We start from the raw sequence: 20,124 nt of genomic DNA, 5'->3' as shown, positions 1-20,124 counted from the left end.
GGACTAGGCAATACTATAAATGTGTCTGGACATTTAAGAGTGGGCCATTTTTTACCTTTAGGGTCTCAGCTTCACTGACCTGTCAGTATTTGGGGGGCAAAAGGAAATGGCCCTGTAAGAACAAACCTCCCTCCTCTGTTTTGCTGTTATTTATTATCTGGACTCCTGCAGTGCCCACAAGCCCCAGTCACCTCCCAGTGCACCACCTCCTCTATGGGAAGCCGCAGGGCAGGTGAGATGGAGAGAGACGGAGGAGGAGGTGCCTGGGGTGTCAGTCCCATGCAGTGCCATCCCTGTGTGTGCAGGACAATTCAGGGAATGTATGAGCATAGCAATGGGTGCCACACCTCCGAAGTAGGAGCCGTCGGCCAGCTTGGTCTCCTTGTTGCCCTTGGTGAGGACGCTGACCACGCCGTGCTGGATGAAGTACATCTTCTTGCCGATGGTGCCCTCGCGGATGATGTAGTCGCCCGGCTGGAACACCTCGAACCGCAGCTTGGTCAGCATGGACGTCACGAAGTTGGGGTCTGCGTTGGCAAACAGGGGCATGGAGGCCACCAGCTTTCGGCAGTTGAAGTTGATGATTTCCTGACCATGGTGTGATGCGAACGACAGAGACGGGGAGAGATAATGGAGGGGGGAGAAAAGATGAGACAGGGAGCAGAAAAGACACACATATGTTTAATCAACACCTAATGCTGTTCCCTTGGTGCAGGCTGGAACAGGCTCTGGATGCTGGTGAGCTGTAGCTGACAGCCCACCACCATGCTCCACTGCCTTGATCCCTACACTTCCTCTCTGAGCAGGGACAGCATTCCCAACCTCCCAAACACACATAGTGTTCCTCTTTCTGCAGGAAACCTTGGCCTGTGAGAGCTCCAGAGCGCTGGTGAAATGCTGTATGAAACAGCCCAGGGCTCCTCTCTGGGAAGATGTCATAACTCACCTTGGCAGCCCCACGTTCTCTGCTGCCCTTGCTTGTCAGTGAGATATTAAACTGCACAAATGTGCTGAGGCACTGGGAGAAAGAATTGTCCTGGGCAGATTGGGACAGTGTCAGGAGAGGGGAGGGAGAGGAGCCACCAGTCACTGGGGCATGGGCTGGATCATCAGCCTTGGCTGAAGAAAGGCCAGCTCAGCTGTTCAGCTGTCACACAGCAGACGGGCTGTGCCTCTCCTGTGGCTCGGTGTCACTCAGGGGGGTGTGACAGCACAGGAGCTGCTCTGTCTGTGTCAGCTCAGACCCAGAAAGTGCTACTGAGTAAATCACCTCAGCACAGCACTCCCCAGCCACACAGGGAAGGAGCATATGGATGACTGGAGCAGGAAGAAAGAGATCTGGGGAAGCATCTGTCTCCTCCTCACTGGGAGTTTTAGAGGGTTGCCCTTTGAGACTTTGGCAAAACTACTTTTAAAACATGGCTGGCATTTCCTCAGCTCTTCTGTCTCCCATGGAGGTACATTACAGAGGGAGGAATACAGAAGGAAGACCCCTCCTAGAACTTGTGGGTGACATATTGCTGACACTCCAGGGAGAACCTGCATTTCCAGGCTTCAGCTGGGGAGGGGGGCTTCTGTAAAGACTTCTTTGATTTGTGGGCCCTGCTAGAAGGCTCCTCATTCCTTTGTCTCTGCCTGCTGTCCCAGTTGGTGGATGTGGCACAGATGAGACCAGCCCAGCACACAGAGTTGTAGATAAACATATGAGGTGGGAGCTTGCTGAGACACTGCACCAGGAGCTGCCCAAGGTCACAGGAAATGCAGTGCCCACTCCCTGCCCGCCTCACCTCTCGCAGGGGCTCGCTCAGCTCCCCCAGGATGCTCTCCTCATCAAACATCTTCCCCTGGTACCGGTGCTCGTAGTAGTCGTGGATGCGCTGCCGCATGTCCGCCGGGAGCTTGTGGAAGGACATGTACTGCTCCACTTGTTTGTACTGTGCAGGGAGAGAGGGAGGGCAGGCATTACCTGGACATGCAACAGATGGTCCCTGCTCATGGACCATCCCCCCTCCTGCTCCCCTCGCACTGAGCCAGGCCCAGGAAGGTAAATCTGGTGCAGGAGAGAGCAGCTGTCTGACCCCAAGCACAGTTTGCAGGCTTGGTTGTCATATTGCCCAAATGACTGCCCCATGTTTTAACTTTTAAACTCATCCTCAACCAGTTACCCTGTGGACACAACTCCTCACTCCCTGGATGTGAAGCAGCCCATGTGCCTGTCCTCCCCTGGGAGCAGAGCTGAGTAAGGACTGCTCAGCTGGGAAGCTCCTCTCAGGAAACAGTGCTGAGCAAAGACTGTCCAACGTGCAGGATGAGCAAGGAAAACACAACGTGCCCCCACAGAAGGTTCTCCACGGCACGCGGCAGAGTGGTGGCCAGGGTGTGACCTGGCAGGGACGTGCAGCACCTCAGGGCCTCACTGAGCACAGGACTCACTGTACCAGGGGCCACAGGAAGCAGAGAACACACCTGTCCTTGGGTGTGCAGTCACAGACAAACTGAAGGACACACAGAGGACCAAAGTTATCTAGTCTGCTGTTCCCCCCGTCTGCCCTGCCATGATGGCACCTTTGCCTTCCCACCTAGGGCTGCACAGGTCCTGATTTTCCTCCCCTTTCCTGGCTCCTGTTGCCCCATGCACTCGTGCTGTCTAACCCATCTACATTTCTGCCTAATGGTTTGTGTTAGAGGGCAGTACAAGGGCATGCTCTGACTGATGCCAGAGCGAGTTTTGGGGATGAATAGTGTTTCCTAAGAATAAATGACGCTTCTTCAAGGGCACAGGGCTGTAAGTGGGTCCTCTTGCCCCGAAGGTGCTGCAGGGACAAGGTGTGTGCACTGCAATGGCTACGCTCCCTCTCACTGGCAGGAGTACGGAACACGATCCTGAGTGTTCCTATTTACCTGACAAAAGGACTGTGTTGCTTCTCTCCTATCCCTCTTTCCCCTTTTCTCCCTGCTAATTCCGTCCTTGAATGTCCCTTGGTGCAGCTTGAGCTGAAGAGCCTATTTCCTGAAGTTGTGCAGGTTACAGCCACTCCTGCACACGCCAGTTCACTGCTCTGGTACAGCCTGTGCCGGCCCTGCCTCACATGCCAACAGCTCCATCTGCACCAGGGAGGGAAGGAACTGCTCGGAGAAGCCAAGGTGGCAGAGGGGACACTGGGGCTTTCCTGGCATTTCCAAAGCAGAGGAGCTGACTGTAAATATTCATGATCACTCCAGCCTGATCAAAGTCAAGGGAGTCAGCCCGGGCGGAGCACTGGCAATGAACCCTGCACTTCATTATTGGGATTTTGGAGTTCTGCAGGGACTGGCAGGATGCTGTGTCAGGAGAGGATATTCAGGGTGCTGGGAAGGAGAGAGGGAGGGAACAGAAACCAGGGTCTCACATGTTGGCAACTCCATGGCCTGACTCCAAGGAGAATTTTGCAAGTTATGCTCTTAAATGCAAAAAGTTTGTCTCAGGTGCCCAAACACAGACGTGTCCTGCCACTGGAGATGAACTGCAGCATGAGACATCCATAGAACCTGGCAAACTGGACATGGGACGAGCAGGACACTCACCACGGAAAGGGACATCATTAGGCACTACCTTTGGCTAACTTAGGTTTATTAAATTTACCTGGAATCCACAGAGTTCTGCTTGCTTTAATGCTGCATTTTTGTTGAATAAATTATTTACCAAAATTATCACCCTATACCCTCAGTTTTAGTCCTGTGCCTTGAATTGGAGCATTCACCAGTGTCACAAGATGCTTGCCATCACCTGGTGCCAGCCCCCTGCCCCCACCCCTCTTCTCTCCATCACAAGCCCTTGCTATCTATCCATCTTCGACTGGCCTTTCCTTCTTGGGAAAAACACTCCCATACTTCTCAAATTCACAAGCACAGGTTTTATGGGGTGACTGGGACTCTGCTTATTCACTACTGTACGTGGATTTATTGCTTTGTAACACAGAGCAATAAATTACTGCTCTGCAATGTCCCTGGGGCTTGTCAGATTCTCCTGCCACCGCTGTCCCCAGATAAGGCTCAGAGGGAAAACAGGACAAATTTACTTCACCAGAAAGGTGCTGCTTCTGATTAGAAATTAAAATCACGGTTATAAAAGAAAGCTGTAAAATAAGCAACCATCATTCTTTGTCACCGTTAACGAGGGGAAGGTATCTTATTTTTCCTGCCTTTGCTGGTGCTCCCTCCTCTCACCCAGCCAGTGGAGGGGTTGGGGGCCCTTAACTCCTGTGGGTAGAGATGGAGTCAGCAAAGATGCTCAGAAATGAAAGCATCAGTCTCTCTGAAGAGAGAGGTTTTCCCCTTTCCTTGGAGCTGCTCAGCCAGACTGAAGGCCCTGTTCCTCCAGGGTCAAGCCTATGCAGGGTCAAGCCATGCACATCTGGCACTCTCTGAGGCTACTTCATGCCCCCTTCTGTGCCTTTCAGATGTGGCCAGGCCTCCCCTGACAGCCCCTTTCACCTCCTTCCTCCCTCGTGCTTGTCTGCTCAGTCTCCCACTTGCCTCCATGTCCTCAGCCTGACCTGTGTTCAGAGATTAGTGGCCTCTCTGAGTTCAACTAAGACGACTCATTTAGGAATTATTTAAATCTCTCTGAAGACAATCCAGTCCATTTAAATCCCAGCTCATTTTCTTAAGTCTGTTTTTCCTCAAATAAGCCCTTGAAGGAGGTATTAATATATCAAAAGGAAACCATTTAGCTGAGTATTTTTGTTTCTATAACTGGCCACTTTTCCCTCCTTGCCTCACCACTCCCCTCCCCTTCTACCAAAGCTCAGATCACTCACAGTCCAAAGGGAACTAAATATTTTTAACTCTTTCCATGCTCTCAGTGCTCCTCTCTCAGGCAGGAATAAATCACTGGCTGAAGAGGCTCAACTATTTCCTCGCCCTAGTCCTGAATCAGGCACATGGTGTGACTCCTGGGGTGTCCTGTGCAGGGCCAGGAGCTGGATGATCCTTGTGGGTTCCTTCCAGCTCAGGAGATTCCAGGTTCTATGATACTCTTTGCATCCTTCTAGAAATAGGCTGAAATCACTGTGGGACCAGGTTTAATTTCAATCTCAGCCTCCACATCTGGACTCCGTGGAAGTCAACAGGAGATGCACCTGTGTAAGGAAAAGGAGGCTCCAGCAGAGCACTGCACGTTGAATTCAGGGAAAGATTACAGTGCTTTGCCAGCATTCCCCACGCTGCCAGGACATACCCTGGGAGAGTAGATTAAGAGCCATAAGCAGCCCCCCTGTCCAATGTTGGGACTCTCCCAAGTGGAATTTAGTGCTTCATGGGGGAAAGATCGAGTCATGAGATCCACCACATGAGGGTCTGGATGGGACACAACTGCACCTCCGTTTTATTGTCTCTGATCTCTGACTAGGAGTAAAACAGTGCAGGTCCCCAGCACTCAGTAATCATCAAACCCAAATCAATGCTCAGTTCTGGGGTTTTTTGTCTCTTAAGCCATTCACATTCCCATGCTCAGGATTGGAGCTCTGGAGCTCTGGAGTAACAGGAGGACTCCAGGAGTGAGTGATTTAAGGGAAGAAGGGTGAAGTTCTGTAATACAATAAAGTCACTCTGACACTTTTGGTGTGATCTTTGCTGGGTTTATAACTTTTTGCTCACTTTTATGATTTTTCTCTTCCTTCTTCCTGAAATTTTGCTGAGATCTGTAACTGGTGCAGTCTCCCACAGTTTATCCAGAGCCTGTAGGAAGACAGCTGGGGTGGCTGCATGGGAGGAACTGGGGGGGGATCAGAGTGTGGTACAGGCAAATTACAGCAGGTTGTTCAGGAGCCAGTGGTTATTTCAACACCACTTCAACCAGAACACCTCAGACCACACTGAGCTCAGCACCAAACATTATCAGTGCTACTTCTGCTTTTTGATTAATGAGCTAAATTTAAAACCCAAGTCTCTCTACTCTTCAGCTTTGGAAGCAATTTGGTAGCTACCTCCATTCTGCAAGAACTTTATGTGATGACCTCCTCCAAAGCCTGGGTTAGCCTCTGCACCATGGCACTCCTTGTTTTGCCACCAGTAGATGACTTTTCCGTGTTACATGTTACCTGCTGAAAAGCCTGGGCCACTCTTACCCTTCCTGCAGGTACCTTCAGACATCACCTTACCCACAGTCCTTATCCCTCGCTCTCATACAAAGCCCACAGACACCAGCAGAAAATTCCCAGAGCTTTTTCCCCACTTTCTACCCAACATTCATTCCTGAGGGTGGTTGTAACCACCAGCTGCCGCAGCTGCCTCCCCTTGCTGTTCACCAGCACCTGTTCAGGCAAGGATTGTCTGGACAGATAATCCCATTTCTGGGCTGGGGGGTGGCAACAGGGTCACTAGTGAGCCTAATGAAACCCTTTTTTACCTCATCCATCTTTGCTGCAAGCAATGCAAGTGTGTGTTCCCTTTGGGGTTCTGTGGAGAGCAGATCCAAGAGCTCTGGGACAAATCTCTTTGCATTAAATGTTGTGAGCAATGCCCCCTTAGTCTGTTCTTACAGGTGCTCAGACAAAAGGTCTAATCCTGTTCATCCCAGGAAGTTGGTGCAATGGTGACTGTATTATGCACAAATCTGCACCTCCTGGCTGTGGAAACAGCCTGTTTTCCCTGGATAGCTCCAGCCTGGGAACAGCTCCTGAGGAAAAGGCCGTGCTGGGTTTGAGAGGTCACATCCCAGCATAAGTCACTAGTCCAGCACAGGGCATTTTGGGACCTGGTCAATCATTCTCCTGAAATTCAGATCACAGGATATTTTGGACGTGTCAGGTCGTGTGACTGGATCCACATATGGAGTGTGGGGGGAAAAGGGACAGACAGCACTTTCATCACAAGAGCAGAACGAGGGAGGTGAGGTGAAATCTGCCACCAGACAAAGGCTGGGGATGGGGACAAGGGAACAGTGAGTGTGTGCAACTGGAAATCAGGATTCCTGGGAGCAGCCTTCTGCCAGGAGAGCTGGCTCGGTGGGGAGGCTTCACGCTTCCACGGTGAGGTATTTATTTATTTATTTATTTTGCAGTTCAAGTGCCAAAATTAATTTCAAAACTGATAATGAAGTTTGAAATCCCACACTGGGATCTGCAGAACTGCTGAGGCAAGGACACTTCCCTTTCCCTGACAATGCAGGCAGGCCCTGTGCGTGCACAGACACTGCTCGGACCAGGCTCCCATCAGCTGAACAGAACTGCTTGTCTGACTGCTCACAAATAAGATGTCAAAATCTGAGCTGTAACTACAGTATATGATACATGTTTTATTTCTTCAAAATGGGGCTTCTCTTAGTAAAACATGGGCAAACCAGATTCAACAATGAAATATTCCTACGCAAGAATAAAAAGTACTCAACCCCAGCTTGGGTAAGGCAGTTTGCACCACGAGACATTTTTAAAAGACACCATTAGGTTTTCATTCAGAAAACATTGCCATTTTATAATCAAGCCAGGATTCTTTCATGAGAAGGATTAAATAACCTTAAAACAGTTGACACAAATTTCTGATTTTCTGGTTGAGATGAACAACTCATTATTCATAACACCCCACTGCCTATGTCTGACATTCTTACTGACTCTGCAAGCCAGAAACCCCTGATCACAGAAAAAATACCCTGAGGCAGTGCTGAGACACCAGGCCCAGGCACATCAGAGGCTCAGAGACACAATCAATAAAGTACATCATTTATAAGCCGTGTTATCAACCCCAGATGCTTTGATTGACAGCAACATGGGACACAACGGCTCTCAGGCCACCTCTGCACACACTGAGGCAACACACAGCCAGTGCAGTCAGGGCAGGATGAAGCAAAGCTCTCCACACTTTTTCCAATTAGGAAATCTGATGGCATTTTGCATTTGATTAAGTTTTCCAAACACCTTTAATTTCTGAAGTGCTGCACACTCCGTACCCTCTCCTTCACACACATTATTACCACAGGAGTACGGGAGCTTTGCAGCTTTCCTAACATCAGAACAGATGTTAGCTCAGGAGGGCACTTCTATAGAACCCCTTCGAACTCTAAGAATGGGGGAATGCCACCTGAGAACCTTCAGGCACTTGGGAATGTCATTTCAAATCCTGCCTGGACTGGTAATGAAGTTTCCCACTGCCAGCTTTGTGGCAGGGCAGGTGTGGGAATTCCGGCAGTCTGTGCCCAGCTCCGGGCTCAGAGCAGCTGACATGAGGTACCTCAGAGTGTCTGGGCCCTGCTGTCCCCCAGGCAGCCCTGGCTAAGCCAGCCCTGGAGCCAAGAGAATTAATGCAGCTTCAGTACAGGGCTGGGCTCGGGTTAATTAGCTCAGCTTGAGAAGGAGAGGAGGGGGGGCTAATTAGCAAGGGCAAGTTGCCAGGATAATGTGATTATCCTGCATGCAGGACCCCAGCTCGGATCTCTGCACCCAATTCTTTGCACACACCCACTGGAGGCAGCTCAGAACACCAAACTGCACAGTAAACCAGCCTAAAGCACTGAGGCAGCTGTGAAGGGGCAGCCTGAGGGCTCCTCTCACACGGTGTGTGTGTCTGGCAGGTTCAGGTGAGGAGGAGGAGAAGGATTAGGAGAGACACAGAGCACTCCAGCTCCCACCCTCACCCTCCTGACTTTTCTGACAGAAGCACATTAGGGATGCCCACTGCCCAGGGCTGTATCTGCACCTCAGCAATCAGCAGCACTTGAAAGGTTTTCCTCATGTGAATTTGTCTAAATATTCTGAGGCTAATCAAACCCTGGACCTCCACAGCCCCCTGCAGCTGTGAGTTCCACAGTTTCATTACAGAGCATAAAACAGCCCAAATAACTCCTTACACCTGCTGCCCAATATGGCTCTGTGCTGTTGGTCTCTGAGAAAGAGCAGAGACCTGAGCCCAGACAGATTCTCAGCTCTCATTGCCGGCACAAGGCAGTGTCTGAATCCCCCTCCAACAAATACTGGTCCAACATCTCTAACAGAGATGGAACATTGCAGTTGTTATACTTCAGCCTTTAAAATGACTAAATTTTCCCCAATTACTCATTGTTGAACTCAGGCTTGAATCTTGATAGTTGGACAACAAAGTGCTTGCATAGCCAGACCATGGGATAAACTGTGGGTGGAAGGGCTGTGCTGCTGGTTGGGCAGGGCTGTGTCAGAAATGAGAGGTGATGTCACCAGTGCTCTGCAGGGTTTATAAAGTGACTCTCTCTTCAGTGTTACCTGCTTGTCCCCTTGCAACTGTGCTGCAGCACGTGCTTCTTCAGAATAATGACAAGTGAATATGCAAGGATCTGCCCAGATATATTTTAAGAACAAGAGGCTGTGGATAGACTGCTCAGGGAGGAGAAGGAGCAGGGCAATAAATGTGGAGAGCAGAGATCTGGAGAGAGTGCCAGTGTAGCAAAGATCCTGAGGAGAGATGAGGATCTGGAAGGAGAGATTACGGCTTTGCTGGGCTCTGCAGCGCTGACAGCAGCAATTCCCACCTCTCCTCAGTCACTCCTCTGTGTGTACCTGGGGAGATGACACGGAGAGCCAAAGCCTCCCTGCACAGTGCCCATCACTGCCTGCATCCTGCTGGGTTGGGGGAGAGGAGCCCAGAATGTCTCTGCTCTGTTCCAAGGAGTGTGGCTGCAGAAAACAGCACAATCACCCTCCCCAAAGCCTCAAGGTTACTGAGTCTGCTGGGGATGATGAGAGCGTGTGTGTGTGTGTGGTAACTTGACAGAAACACTAATCCAGCTGAGCTCTAGGATTAGGGAAAGAAATTAATAGGAGAACCTTCAAAAAGCATGAAAATAACTTGCATACCCATCTAGTTTATTCCTCTCCTAGGCAGGAAATACTTTTCCTCTTATGTGAGCCACAGTTACTGCAGGCTGTGGGGTACTTCTGCAGCCAATGCTGAACTTGGAGTGAGTGAAGGTCTGAGAAGTATGAGCAGCAAAATCAGAGCTGAGAAGGGTGGCAGGGAGCACAGGGTGAGATCAGGTATGTGGGGCTTCCCCCCCTTGGGTCCAAGCTGTCAGGCTGGCTCAGTCATAACATGGAACTGCACAGCATGACTTTGGGAAATGTTTCTATGAGAATCCTCCAGGATGGACCTGGAGGGGCATTCTCTCACATGCAGCAAACAGACACCAGTCTTGGGTGCAAAGATATTGTGCAGTTCAACACCAGGCTGAGGTTAAGAGATAAGAGTCGGCTGCTGATCCTGCTGCTGACTCTCTCTGTGACCACAATAACTCTGCAATGCAAGATGTGACACACAGGTCCCTTTACCTTTGCCTCTGGGACTGGAAATCAAACAGTCACATCAGAGTGCCTGATCTAGAGAGCTGTTCTGAGCCAGAGCTTTCCAAGGGATGCCAGGGCCAGACCTGCACGGTGGCTGTGCCCCTTGCAGTGCCTGTGGTGGTGTGAGTGCTCTGTGCCACAGGGGACTCCCCACTTGTACTCAGGAACCTCAGCACTGCACTGCCCTGGAGGGGGCAACTTCCCTCTCCAAATTCTCCATGGTTCCTGGCACATCATCGATCCCATCCAGCTTCCCTGCCTTGCAGAAAGCAGCACAGCATGAAGTCAGATGCTACGGGAGTGGATTTAGACAGGACAGGGATTGAATGTCCAAATGTTCAATGAATCCAAGGCAGAGGGAGGCAAACCCTGCTCCTGAAGCCAACAGACAGCATGGCTTGGCTTTTATTCCTCTTCTCAAAAGCCCTGTCTGTACAAGGGAAGAACAAGTTGGTTTGGCAGAGGTCTAGACAATCTGAAACTTCACCAAAAACCCGCTCCTGAACCTTGTCCTAAGGGTTGCACCAAGCAAAGCCTCTCAGTACAGTTACCAGCTACAACCTCCTCTCCTGTTTGCTGTTCCTGCTGTTCCCCTCCCTCCTCACTGTCTCCCCTTTTTCCGGCTACTCCCAGAACAGCTCCCAAAGTCCCTGTAGGCTGAGCTGTGCTGAGGAGAGAGGCAGAGCCCACGGATGCCCTCAGCAGAGGTGCCTCAATTGCTGCTTCTACCAATCGACCTCCAAACTTGTTGAGATTCTCTCTATAATATGCTTCACCAGACACTTTGTCCCATGAGGACTGAACTAAATTGAGTTGCAGGGCTGCAAATCATGGAGCAGCCTCATTTTAATCATGGCTATTCAAGTGCTAAGGAATGCAGAAAGCAAATACATATTTGTTTTTAGGCTATCATTTGTCCCATTTGCAAGAGGAAAATGAACGTATTCAATCCCTGAGGCCTTGATCCCAGGAGAAAAACTTGGGAAATGAACCTGCTAAAACCACTACACATGAAATACACCCTTTGTGAAATCCTCTATCTGCTACTTCTGTCACAAAGCTCTTCCCCTGTATCCATTAACCCTCTCATTCACGTCTCCACGTTCCAACAGGGCTCTAAGATTTCACGCTGCTCTGCCACCCCCACTGCAGTCGCTGCTGGCTTTCTGGGGACTGGTTTCCCTGAGCACTGATGGGAATCCAACTTCCAGGGTCAGTTTCTGCCCTTGTCTTCAGACCTGGCTCGAGACAAAGCCCGTGGTGCCCAGTGCTGCAGGTGTAACCTTGGCTGCTCTAGGCTGGCCAGGTGGTTGGTTTGCAAATCAGTCCTTGACTTCTGTGCTACATCAAACACATTTGAATAAATACTCCGCATCCAGAGATTTGATCAGCTTGCATTCCTGGTGCTGCAGTGTCCTTCTCTTTGGCATGCCTTGCTGCCCATTAGAATTAGTCTGAGCTGTAACAGAGAGGGAAAACTCTACACAAGGCCCAGTGCTCTGGATACATCCCAGTCCTCCATGCTCTTCTCCTGGGCTTTCTCCCTCATTTGGGTCCAGCTGTGGTTTGGGATCTTCCCTATCCTCAAAACATGAGTCAGCCTCTGGTCATCTTTGCTCTCCCTCTCTGCCCTGCTCTCTTTCCACGGCCCAGCATTGTAATCCCCATGTCTGAAACCTGTTCCTAGGCCATCCCACCTCCTCCCTCAACACAAAATTCACCTGGACTTGGTGCATACTCACCATAATTTCCTCACTTGAATCACAGCTCCTCTTTTCACCTACTCTGACTGCACCTGGCAAGGTCACAATAGGACCAGTTCCTCTTAGTCTCCAGATCAAACGTATCCATAAGACCCTGACTGTAACACCTCCTCACCTATGGCTTCCCCAGCCCCACTACCTGAGGGAAGGTGCTTTTTTGGGATGCCCTGACCATCTCACAGATTTACAGCATCCCCTCAAACCCAGCACCACCCATGGCTGCCGTGGCAGTGGGAGCCTGATCAGCTGTGACATTTCTGGCTGTGCTCTCCATTGTGCAGTTCAACAAAGGTGCAATTAATTCCACAGCTACCCAGAGAACCTGCTCTGAGCTCCCAGCTTTGATCTGGGCTTTGGGGTTTGTTCTGTAGCTTCACTCATGAGCAATGAAGTAAATAATCTGGATACTTTTAACAGAGTACTTGCTAAACAAAAGCTGCACATTCTGGAACGTTCACTTGGGGTTTGAAACAAGATCTCGGAAAGGAAAGAGCGACTGAGGATTTCAGATAGCAGTGACATTGATAACGTCGATCTAAAAAAGGCAGGCAGAGACAACAAAAATCACCCCCTCGCATTACTATTCCTCATCTGATCTTGCACCTGTCTCTTCTGGAGGGTCTGTTGGAGTGAATGGATCGGGATGAATTCCCAGGGTTACCACACCTCGGGGTCACTGAGAGCACAGCAAACCCCACGGGCTGCCAAGCCCAGTCCTTACCTTCTCCTGGTACTGGCGGCGGGAGGAGTCCAGGGACTGGATGAGGGCGGTGGCGTGGCCGATGAACATGGCGTAGCAGGTGGCCCCCACGATCATGCTGAGCATGGTGAGCCACACGTCCGACATGCCCACGGGCGCCTGCTGCCCGTAGCCGATGCACAGCATGTGGCTCATGGCCTTGAAGAGCGCGTAGGAATACTGCTTCCCCCAGGAGTCGTTCTGCAGAGACACACAGGCACAGCTTCAGCACCGGGACACGGCCTCACGGACACGGACACGGCTCGGAAAAGCACCCAAAAATCCACATTTAAAGCACCCCCATATGTTAAACTGGCAATTTAATTCTGTGGTGGTTTGGAGGAGCTGGGCAAGCTCCATGTGGAAAAATAAGCACAGATTTAGTCATCTGACATTATCTACTTCGGCCAGAGTTCTTCCAGATTCCATGTACTACTTCCAGCAAGGAAGCCAGACAGTCTGACGTGCTGGTAACCTGGGATAAACTGAGATGATGCACTGGGATATTTTCACAATGACCCACATGTGGCAGAAGGATCTGAAGGAAGTGATTACTCCAGTGGGAAATGCACTTTAACAGGGAACTGGTACAAGACTGGTAAAACCTTGCCTGAGCAAGGTTACCAGCAGCAAGGTCTCAGAGTGGGGAAAATCACTCCCCAGCAATTTAGGAAATGGTCAGGATCTGTGATCATTACCTGAGGAAGTGGGAAGGGCAGAAAATTAAGTTGATAATGTCCAGACAGCAAGTTCTTCTCAGTGTAAAATGGGACTTTTTTTCAGGGAGCTGAGACAACTACAAATGGTCTCATTTGAGAGCAGCAATAACCTGCAAGGAGAGGCCAGTGGAAGGCAGAGGCTCCTCCAGGACACCTTGTGCTCTGCCACTGCAACTCACACAGCCAGCACCTCAGCAATTACATCATGGCACAGGGAGAAAAACCAGCATAAGATTCATGATTACTCTGATTAGCTTGAGTTCATGGAACAGCTCAAGGTACATTTGCCGTCCTGTGGGTATTATCTGCTAGCAAGTCCTTGCCATAAAACCTTGTAAAGTAAATGCACTGTCATCACACATTGCTCTTACAAGGCATGTGAAAAATGCCTGTGCTACGTGACACTCATGGCAGCACGTGACCTGAGCACTCCTCAGCCTCCTCTCTGTTCCTAGGAAGGTGTGAACGCTATGGATGTAGCTGTGCAGACACATGTACACAGCAACTCGGAAGGTCACTGCACAGAAGGCCTGCTGGTGGCTTGTCAAACAGCCAAGGAACACTCGTGTGACCTCCACTCGTCAGCCTCAGCACCAGTGCCCAGCAGTGCTGGGACCCCTGGGTTTCCTGGGCAGCTCTTGGAGGTGTGCAAGCACAGTGGGGTGGGCGGGGATGACCTCTGCAAACGGCTCTGAGAGCCACTGATGCAGATGGAAATTTTTCAGTAATCGTAGGGTGGCAAACAGTGACAAAGCACAGCCCTGCTGACTGGGAGCTGTGGCACAGAGCTGGGACCTCTGGAGGAGCCGATGCCTGGTTAGGAGATAAGCACGTGGACAAAGACAGGGTTAGTGTTACCGGGCCAGATTCAGTTACGTTATGCAAGACAGGCCTGATTCACTTTGCAACAAGAAGGGCAAAGCCACACCAGTGCCAGCGGAGCAGACACAGGAGAAGCAGCACATTCACGGCCCAGCAGAGATTGCTCCCTGCTCCCTGCTGGCGCCAGCCTGTCTGGGCTCACCTCCTAACAAAGCAGGAACCTGCTCCCCTGGAAAAACTACCCTCGAGCCAAGAGAGAGGGACAGGAGACAATGTGGCCACTGGTGACTGCTCCTGGCCCTGCAGTTGCTGAGTGTGTGAGGAGCTGCAGCCCAAAGAGGGGCCGGGAACAAGGGAGGGCAAAGGGCATCTGTGGCTCTGTCCAGGGCAGCAGGAAGGGTCTGGCCACGGGGCTGCCTCAGGTGTAAGGGCCAAAGGAGTGAATCCTCTTCCCCCTTGCACCTCCATGCCTAGGTTGTGGCTCCAACAGTCTTGGCCAAAGAAGTGGGGGGGGGGGGGGGGAGCATTTTTTTCTCCCCCCAGGTTTTCTGCCATTTTGCAGACCCACTTCTGATCCATGAAAGCACTGAGCACCTCACACAGCTCACACAGCCATCCCTGCACCCTCAGTGCTAACATTTCCCTCAGCCCTGGAGTACTGGCAGCTAAAACCATGGCCCCTGCACTTACAGAATGGCAAATGCTGTGAATCCATGGCTTCAGCCCATCCACTGAGGTTGGAATCCTGAGATGACTTCTGCTTAAAATGGTGCATTGGTTGTAAAAGTGGGCAGCACACTGCCAGCTTTACTGGGGCAGAGAGAGCAGGGCACGTGTCTGTCCCATTTCTTCCTTGTTAAATGAATTCCTTTCCCATTTCTCACTGGATGTTGCAGAAATGCTGCTGCTTTCTGAGTTCAGTGTGGCAGTAGTTTAACAGGGCAGCACAACTCCACAACAGAACTGGGAGCAGGGAGGAAACAAATGCCGAGCTGAAATTCCAAAGGGAATTTGGGGAGATCGAATAAGAATAGCTGAGCTAGAATGGGATGTATCAGAAGACTGGATGCCAGGGTCTCTAATGGCTGTGAACATCTGGGCACCAGGCAGGCTCGAGTTTTAAAAGCCATTCTTCCAGCAACTTGCTGCTCAGGAGTGCTGTTTACGAGGAAGCCTGCCAGTGTTTTGTAGGAATTAGTCATCCAAAACTCTAACATCCAACATACTGAGCCCTTGTAGCCTGCAGAAACACTTATGGTTCCCCGGGAAGTCACAAGTCCCAACCTCAATTCCCATGAGCAGCACGGCTCCCTGTGAGGACACACTGAGGAGACAGCTGAGTAATGACAGGCTGAGGGGCCAGAGCTGCAGGAAGACACGGAGTGTTTCAAACAAATCCTGAGCAACGTGGTGTGCTGGGAGAGGAGATCAAGGACTGCTCAAAGAGAGGCACTTCTGCCAAGGGGAAACCTTTCAGAGCAATTACCTTTAGGATATCATCCATAAAGAGCACTGCATTCTCTCTCATGGCACTGCCTATAGGTTTCTGTATAACTTTAGATTTAAGGCCTTTCGTTCTCCACAGGATGAGCAGACAGGTCAAGAATGCAGTAATTTAGGCCAGACTAGTAGTGGTGGTTCCAAACATACTGTGGACACAGGTTTACCAGCACCAGGTGCCTCCTCCTGGCACAGCTGTTTCCATAAGAGCCATACCCCTGTAAAAGATCCCACTCCACCAGTCCCCATGGTGGGAGGGCTGTACCACTTCAAATATACTGGAGTGGCTAAAATGGCCCATGAGGGGAGGTAAATGAGGCTTTAAACAGCAGGAAAAAAAATGACTCCTTGTTAACCAAATCCCAAAGCAAGCAAAAATGGAGCTACAGATCTGTACTTGAACAGAGGCAGGAGGGATGTTATCCCAGACACATGCCAGGCACGAAGACAGTTTGCAAAAGGGAGTTAAAATTACTTGGAAGTATTTTCTCAGACTAGTTTGCTTTTAACATCAACACTAGCAGTGCTAGAAGGGTTTCTCTGGGATTAGAGCCCGGACTGCAATGCCTCTGCTCAGATCCACCTTTAAATACTTGGAGACAACGTTCCTGGAACTCTTCAAAGGCAGTGCTGGGTTCTGTAGTGTCTGTAGTATAGAAACACCTCGAGGAAAAGTATGGTGTCTTACAGGGTGTTTTGGTTCTGATGTACACTGAGTGTGTCTGGCTGAATCCTCACTGGAGAAGATTAGTGAGAGAAGAAAAGACACAGAGAAGCACTGGAATTTCTTGGGATGGGGCACAGTCCACGGGCACAATGGGATGTCTGACTTACACCATTAACTTTTCAAAGAACTAAGGAGCTGTGGTGGTGAAAGGCCGTATTTCAGCATTGTGAACTGCCACGTGTCTCAGCAGTGACCTTAACTGGCCACTGAGCTGTTACTCGGGGTTTGCTTCTGCACTGCCCTCAGACCCAGCTGTGAAACAAGGGCTCTGACCATCCCTGCCCTCCCCTGGACAGCGCTGGAACTGCTGGGCCAGGAAAACACACCTGGGGAAAAGAAATGGAGGTGATAGATCAAACCACCTAGGACAGAACTGCCTGTTCTGGGCTTGTTTCCAAGGAGAGCTCCACGTGGACTCCACCTGACAGCAGGGATTTTCCCAGGACTCTGAGGGCACCAGTCCCAGTTGCCCCAGTCATCCCTGCCTGGGACCCCCCCAAGAACTCTCTCCTCCAGGCCTGGCACCCACACCTTGCCTGAGCTCACTGTACCCATGTCCTGGGCACTGAGCATGGGCTTTACCCTTGCTTCCAGCCTTGCCTCTGCTCCCATCTCATGCTGCTCCCAGCTGGATTTCCTGGGTAGACCCTGGATATGCCTGTCACCCTGCCTTCCCTGGAATGGCCAATATCCCCAGTTATCACCAGTTCTGCTCTGCCCACCCAGTTTTGGACCAGCAGGACTGTCTGTGCCTGCTGCCCTTGGCTCCTGGCTCACACCCCAAAGTGGAGCAGCCCTATTACAGATTTTATAGAACACGATAATCTACTACTCAGATTCCTAAGTGCCTGCTGAGGGAGGGCAGGAGGGACCTGCTGGCCCAGAGGCTTGGGGGAGTTAGGAATCACACAGCACAGCCATGCAGGACTGCTCTGTCTTCCACTGGATGTGCTGCATCCCTTCCTCTTCCTGCTTTCTATCAGCAACACCCCAAGAAAGTGCTGTGAGCAGGGAGGGGGGATAAGCTCAAAGTGAATCTGCTCCCCTCCTTCTGGGGGAAGGGAGGATGATCAGTGTTTCCTGTGCAAGGTCGCTGCGTTTGCCACGGGGATATTTGCCTTCCCTGCAGGGTTTATCAGTTCAGCACAACACCCCAGGGAATGAGCCACGTGTTTCCAGCAGCTTTCAGGTCTCAGCAGAGCTCGAGTTCCTGGGATGGAGCTGCCAGGCCAGGGTCTCGGGGAGCTGCACACACACTCTGCAGCTGACTCACCAGTGCTTCCAGTTTTTAATAAAGTGCACTGCAGGGAAGCTAATGCTGAAGCCCCTGGGATCGGGGCTGAGCAATTCATACTGAAAACATCCTTCCCTGCCATTTCAGGAGTCATCCAGAGACCAGCTCCTTCACAAATGCTAAAGATGGAACATGGTGCACGTATAAAACACCAAGATGAAGTGGACTCAGGGATTTATCAAGCCCTTGATATGATTTTGGCAACACCAGACCCTTCACAAATCCCCTGGATGAGGATCAAACCTTTAGGAAGCAGATGGGAGGTGATGAATCTCCTTTCTCTGCTTCTGCTGAAATCAGAGCTGGTTTTATGGACTGCCAATGACTAGGTGGGAAACCCCGGAGCAGTGGAAGAGCAGCACCAGCACACTCAAGGAGAAAGCCTCTGAAGCATTTGGCACTTCACTTCCAGCCCCCCTTGCCCGTAGCAGCTTCAGAAGATTCCTCTTTTTCCTGCAGTGGCTCCTGTGTGTAATCAGGGCAGTCGTGCACCAAGTATATTTATCTCCTCAAAGCTATGACCAGGTCAGTACAGAATGTCCCAGAATCCAACCTACTATCACAGACTGATGCCATCCAGGCTTCTCCCCTCCCCACCCTGTCCATCACAGCACTCAAACAGAGCCACTCTGGAAACTTCCATCAACATCTTGGCACCAAAGCCTGAGAAGAGCCCAGACCTCCAGTTTCTTGTTGCTCCTGACTCAGTGGCCTCCGCTATTCCTTCACTTCAGACTATATGTAAATGCCATCCACATCCATCACTGGTCTCAAAGACACATCTGGAAATTGTCTCAGGAGATTAAAGAACATTATTGTGAGAAAAAAACCCTATCTGATTCCAGAAGAACTAATTACCCTCCTTGTTAAATATTCCTATCTCAGGCTATTCTGGGGCTGGCATATTCCTGGAGTGGAAGCCACCTGAACTATAGGTGGGGCACATAACCATCTCTCCAGTTCTCCATCCCAGTCTCCTGAGGCTCCATTTTCAGAGATAAGAATTCTTTTTCCATTTTTATTAAGTGGGGGAAAAAAAACCAAAAGAAGGTGTTTTAGCTGCAGAGAAGAAGTAGAAGAAAAGTCACACAAGGCCAGTTTAATTCCCAGCTTCCCAGGCTCTCAAGGCTGGGAAGATAAGACTGCAGCATGAGTGAAGCTCTGCTCTGGAGAGAAGCTTGGTACCCTGCCCCTCCTGGAGATTCTGCTGAGCCTTCCTGCCTCTGGAATGCATCCTTCCCGTTCTCCCCAGCCTTGCTGTTAGAAAGGTGCCTTGGCTAAATCTCTTCTTCCTCTGTCCTGCCTCCTGACACTTTTCAACTCCTTTGCCCTTGACTCCCTGATGGCAGCTGCAACCCCAACTTTTACCTCTTCCCCTAGGGATGGATGGGAAGAGCAAAGAGAAATTGTTGCCATCAACCAGCAGCCAGATGTTGGGATAAGGGAAACACGGTTCAGATGTGCTGTTCTGAACCTGTCCTGCAAGGGCACCACAGCCAATTCTCCTCATGGGACAGGGAAGGGTTCAGCCTGCACCTCTGAGCTCCCCAGGATGAGGAGCTGAGTGTCCTCTTGAACCTGAACAGCACAAGGGGGCCCTGTGATTGCTCCTGCCATATAAATAATAAAAAGGCAGCATGGGGGAAGACCAGACAGCTGCTGCATGGGTTGTTCTTCTGCTGGAGATAAATAGAGGGTTCCAGTCTCCAGAACTGTCAGTCTGGCACCTTTCAGCAGCAGGAAGTGAACGATTACTGCAGAGGGAAGAAATGAATAAATAAACCCCAAACAGATGACTTTTCCATGGATGCTCACTCCTCTCAGGCACGGGCAGCATGTGCCCACAGCTCTGCATGTGGGAGGCATGGCAAGCTGGCACAGCTTTTATACATTTTACATTTGTTCTGTTCTGCCCGAGTGCCTGATTATTTCCTTTTTTTTTTATTTTTTTAAGAAGAAATTGGCTGGGGGAATCTGGAGGTTAAGAGCTGCAATAAGAGGCAATTTTTTAAGCTTTGTCAGTTTTTGCTGTTTAATCAACTGGACATTGTCCCTTTGAATAAAAGATCCTGAATTCTCAGCAAGATGGTTGAAAGGTACCATGAACTCCCCGTGCATTTACCATATGGTATCAAACTCCCTCACAGCAAACAGCAGAGGAGCAGCACAGCCTGGGATGGCCTTGGGAAGTCTGGCTTCTGATCCCATGACGAGAGGCCCAACTGTGGCCCGGCAGGGTCTGTTTGAGCCCACCCTAAAAGGATGTTGTGCAGC

At 50.6% G+C, this 20,124-nt stretch overlaps 1 protein-coding gene across 1 annotated transcript in view; it reads right to left on the bottom strand.

The window, feature by feature from the left end:
• Positions 1 to 20,124, bottom strand: part of HCN4 (hyperpolarization activated cyclic nucleotide gated potassium channel 4) — a 95,886-nt gene that overhangs the window by 15,979 nt on the left and 59,783 nt on the right. Inside the window, exons 4-6 of the mRNA XM_050309066.1 lie at positions 12,771 to 12,989; positions 1,788 to 1,934; positions 348 to 588 (exon numbers count right to left, since the gene is read on the bottom strand). Coding sequence (XP_050165023.1) covers positions 348 to 588; positions 1,788 to 1,934; positions 12,771 to 12,989 — 607 coding nt within the window. The remainder of the gene's footprint in view (positions 1 to 347; positions 589 to 1,787; positions 1,935 to 12,770; positions 12,990 to 20,124) is intronic.

Source organism: Myiozetetes cayanensis, unplaced genomic scaffold (genome assembly GCF_022539395.1).
Source record: "Myiozetetes cayanensis isolate MyiCay16 unplaced genomic scaffold, myiCay2020 scf14, whole genome shotgun sequence".
Lineage (NCBI taxonomy): Eukaryota > Metazoa > Chordata > Aves > Passeriformes > Tyrannidae > Myiozetetes > Myiozetetes cayanensis.
This window is presented reverse-complemented; position numbering and strand designations above follow the sequence as displayed.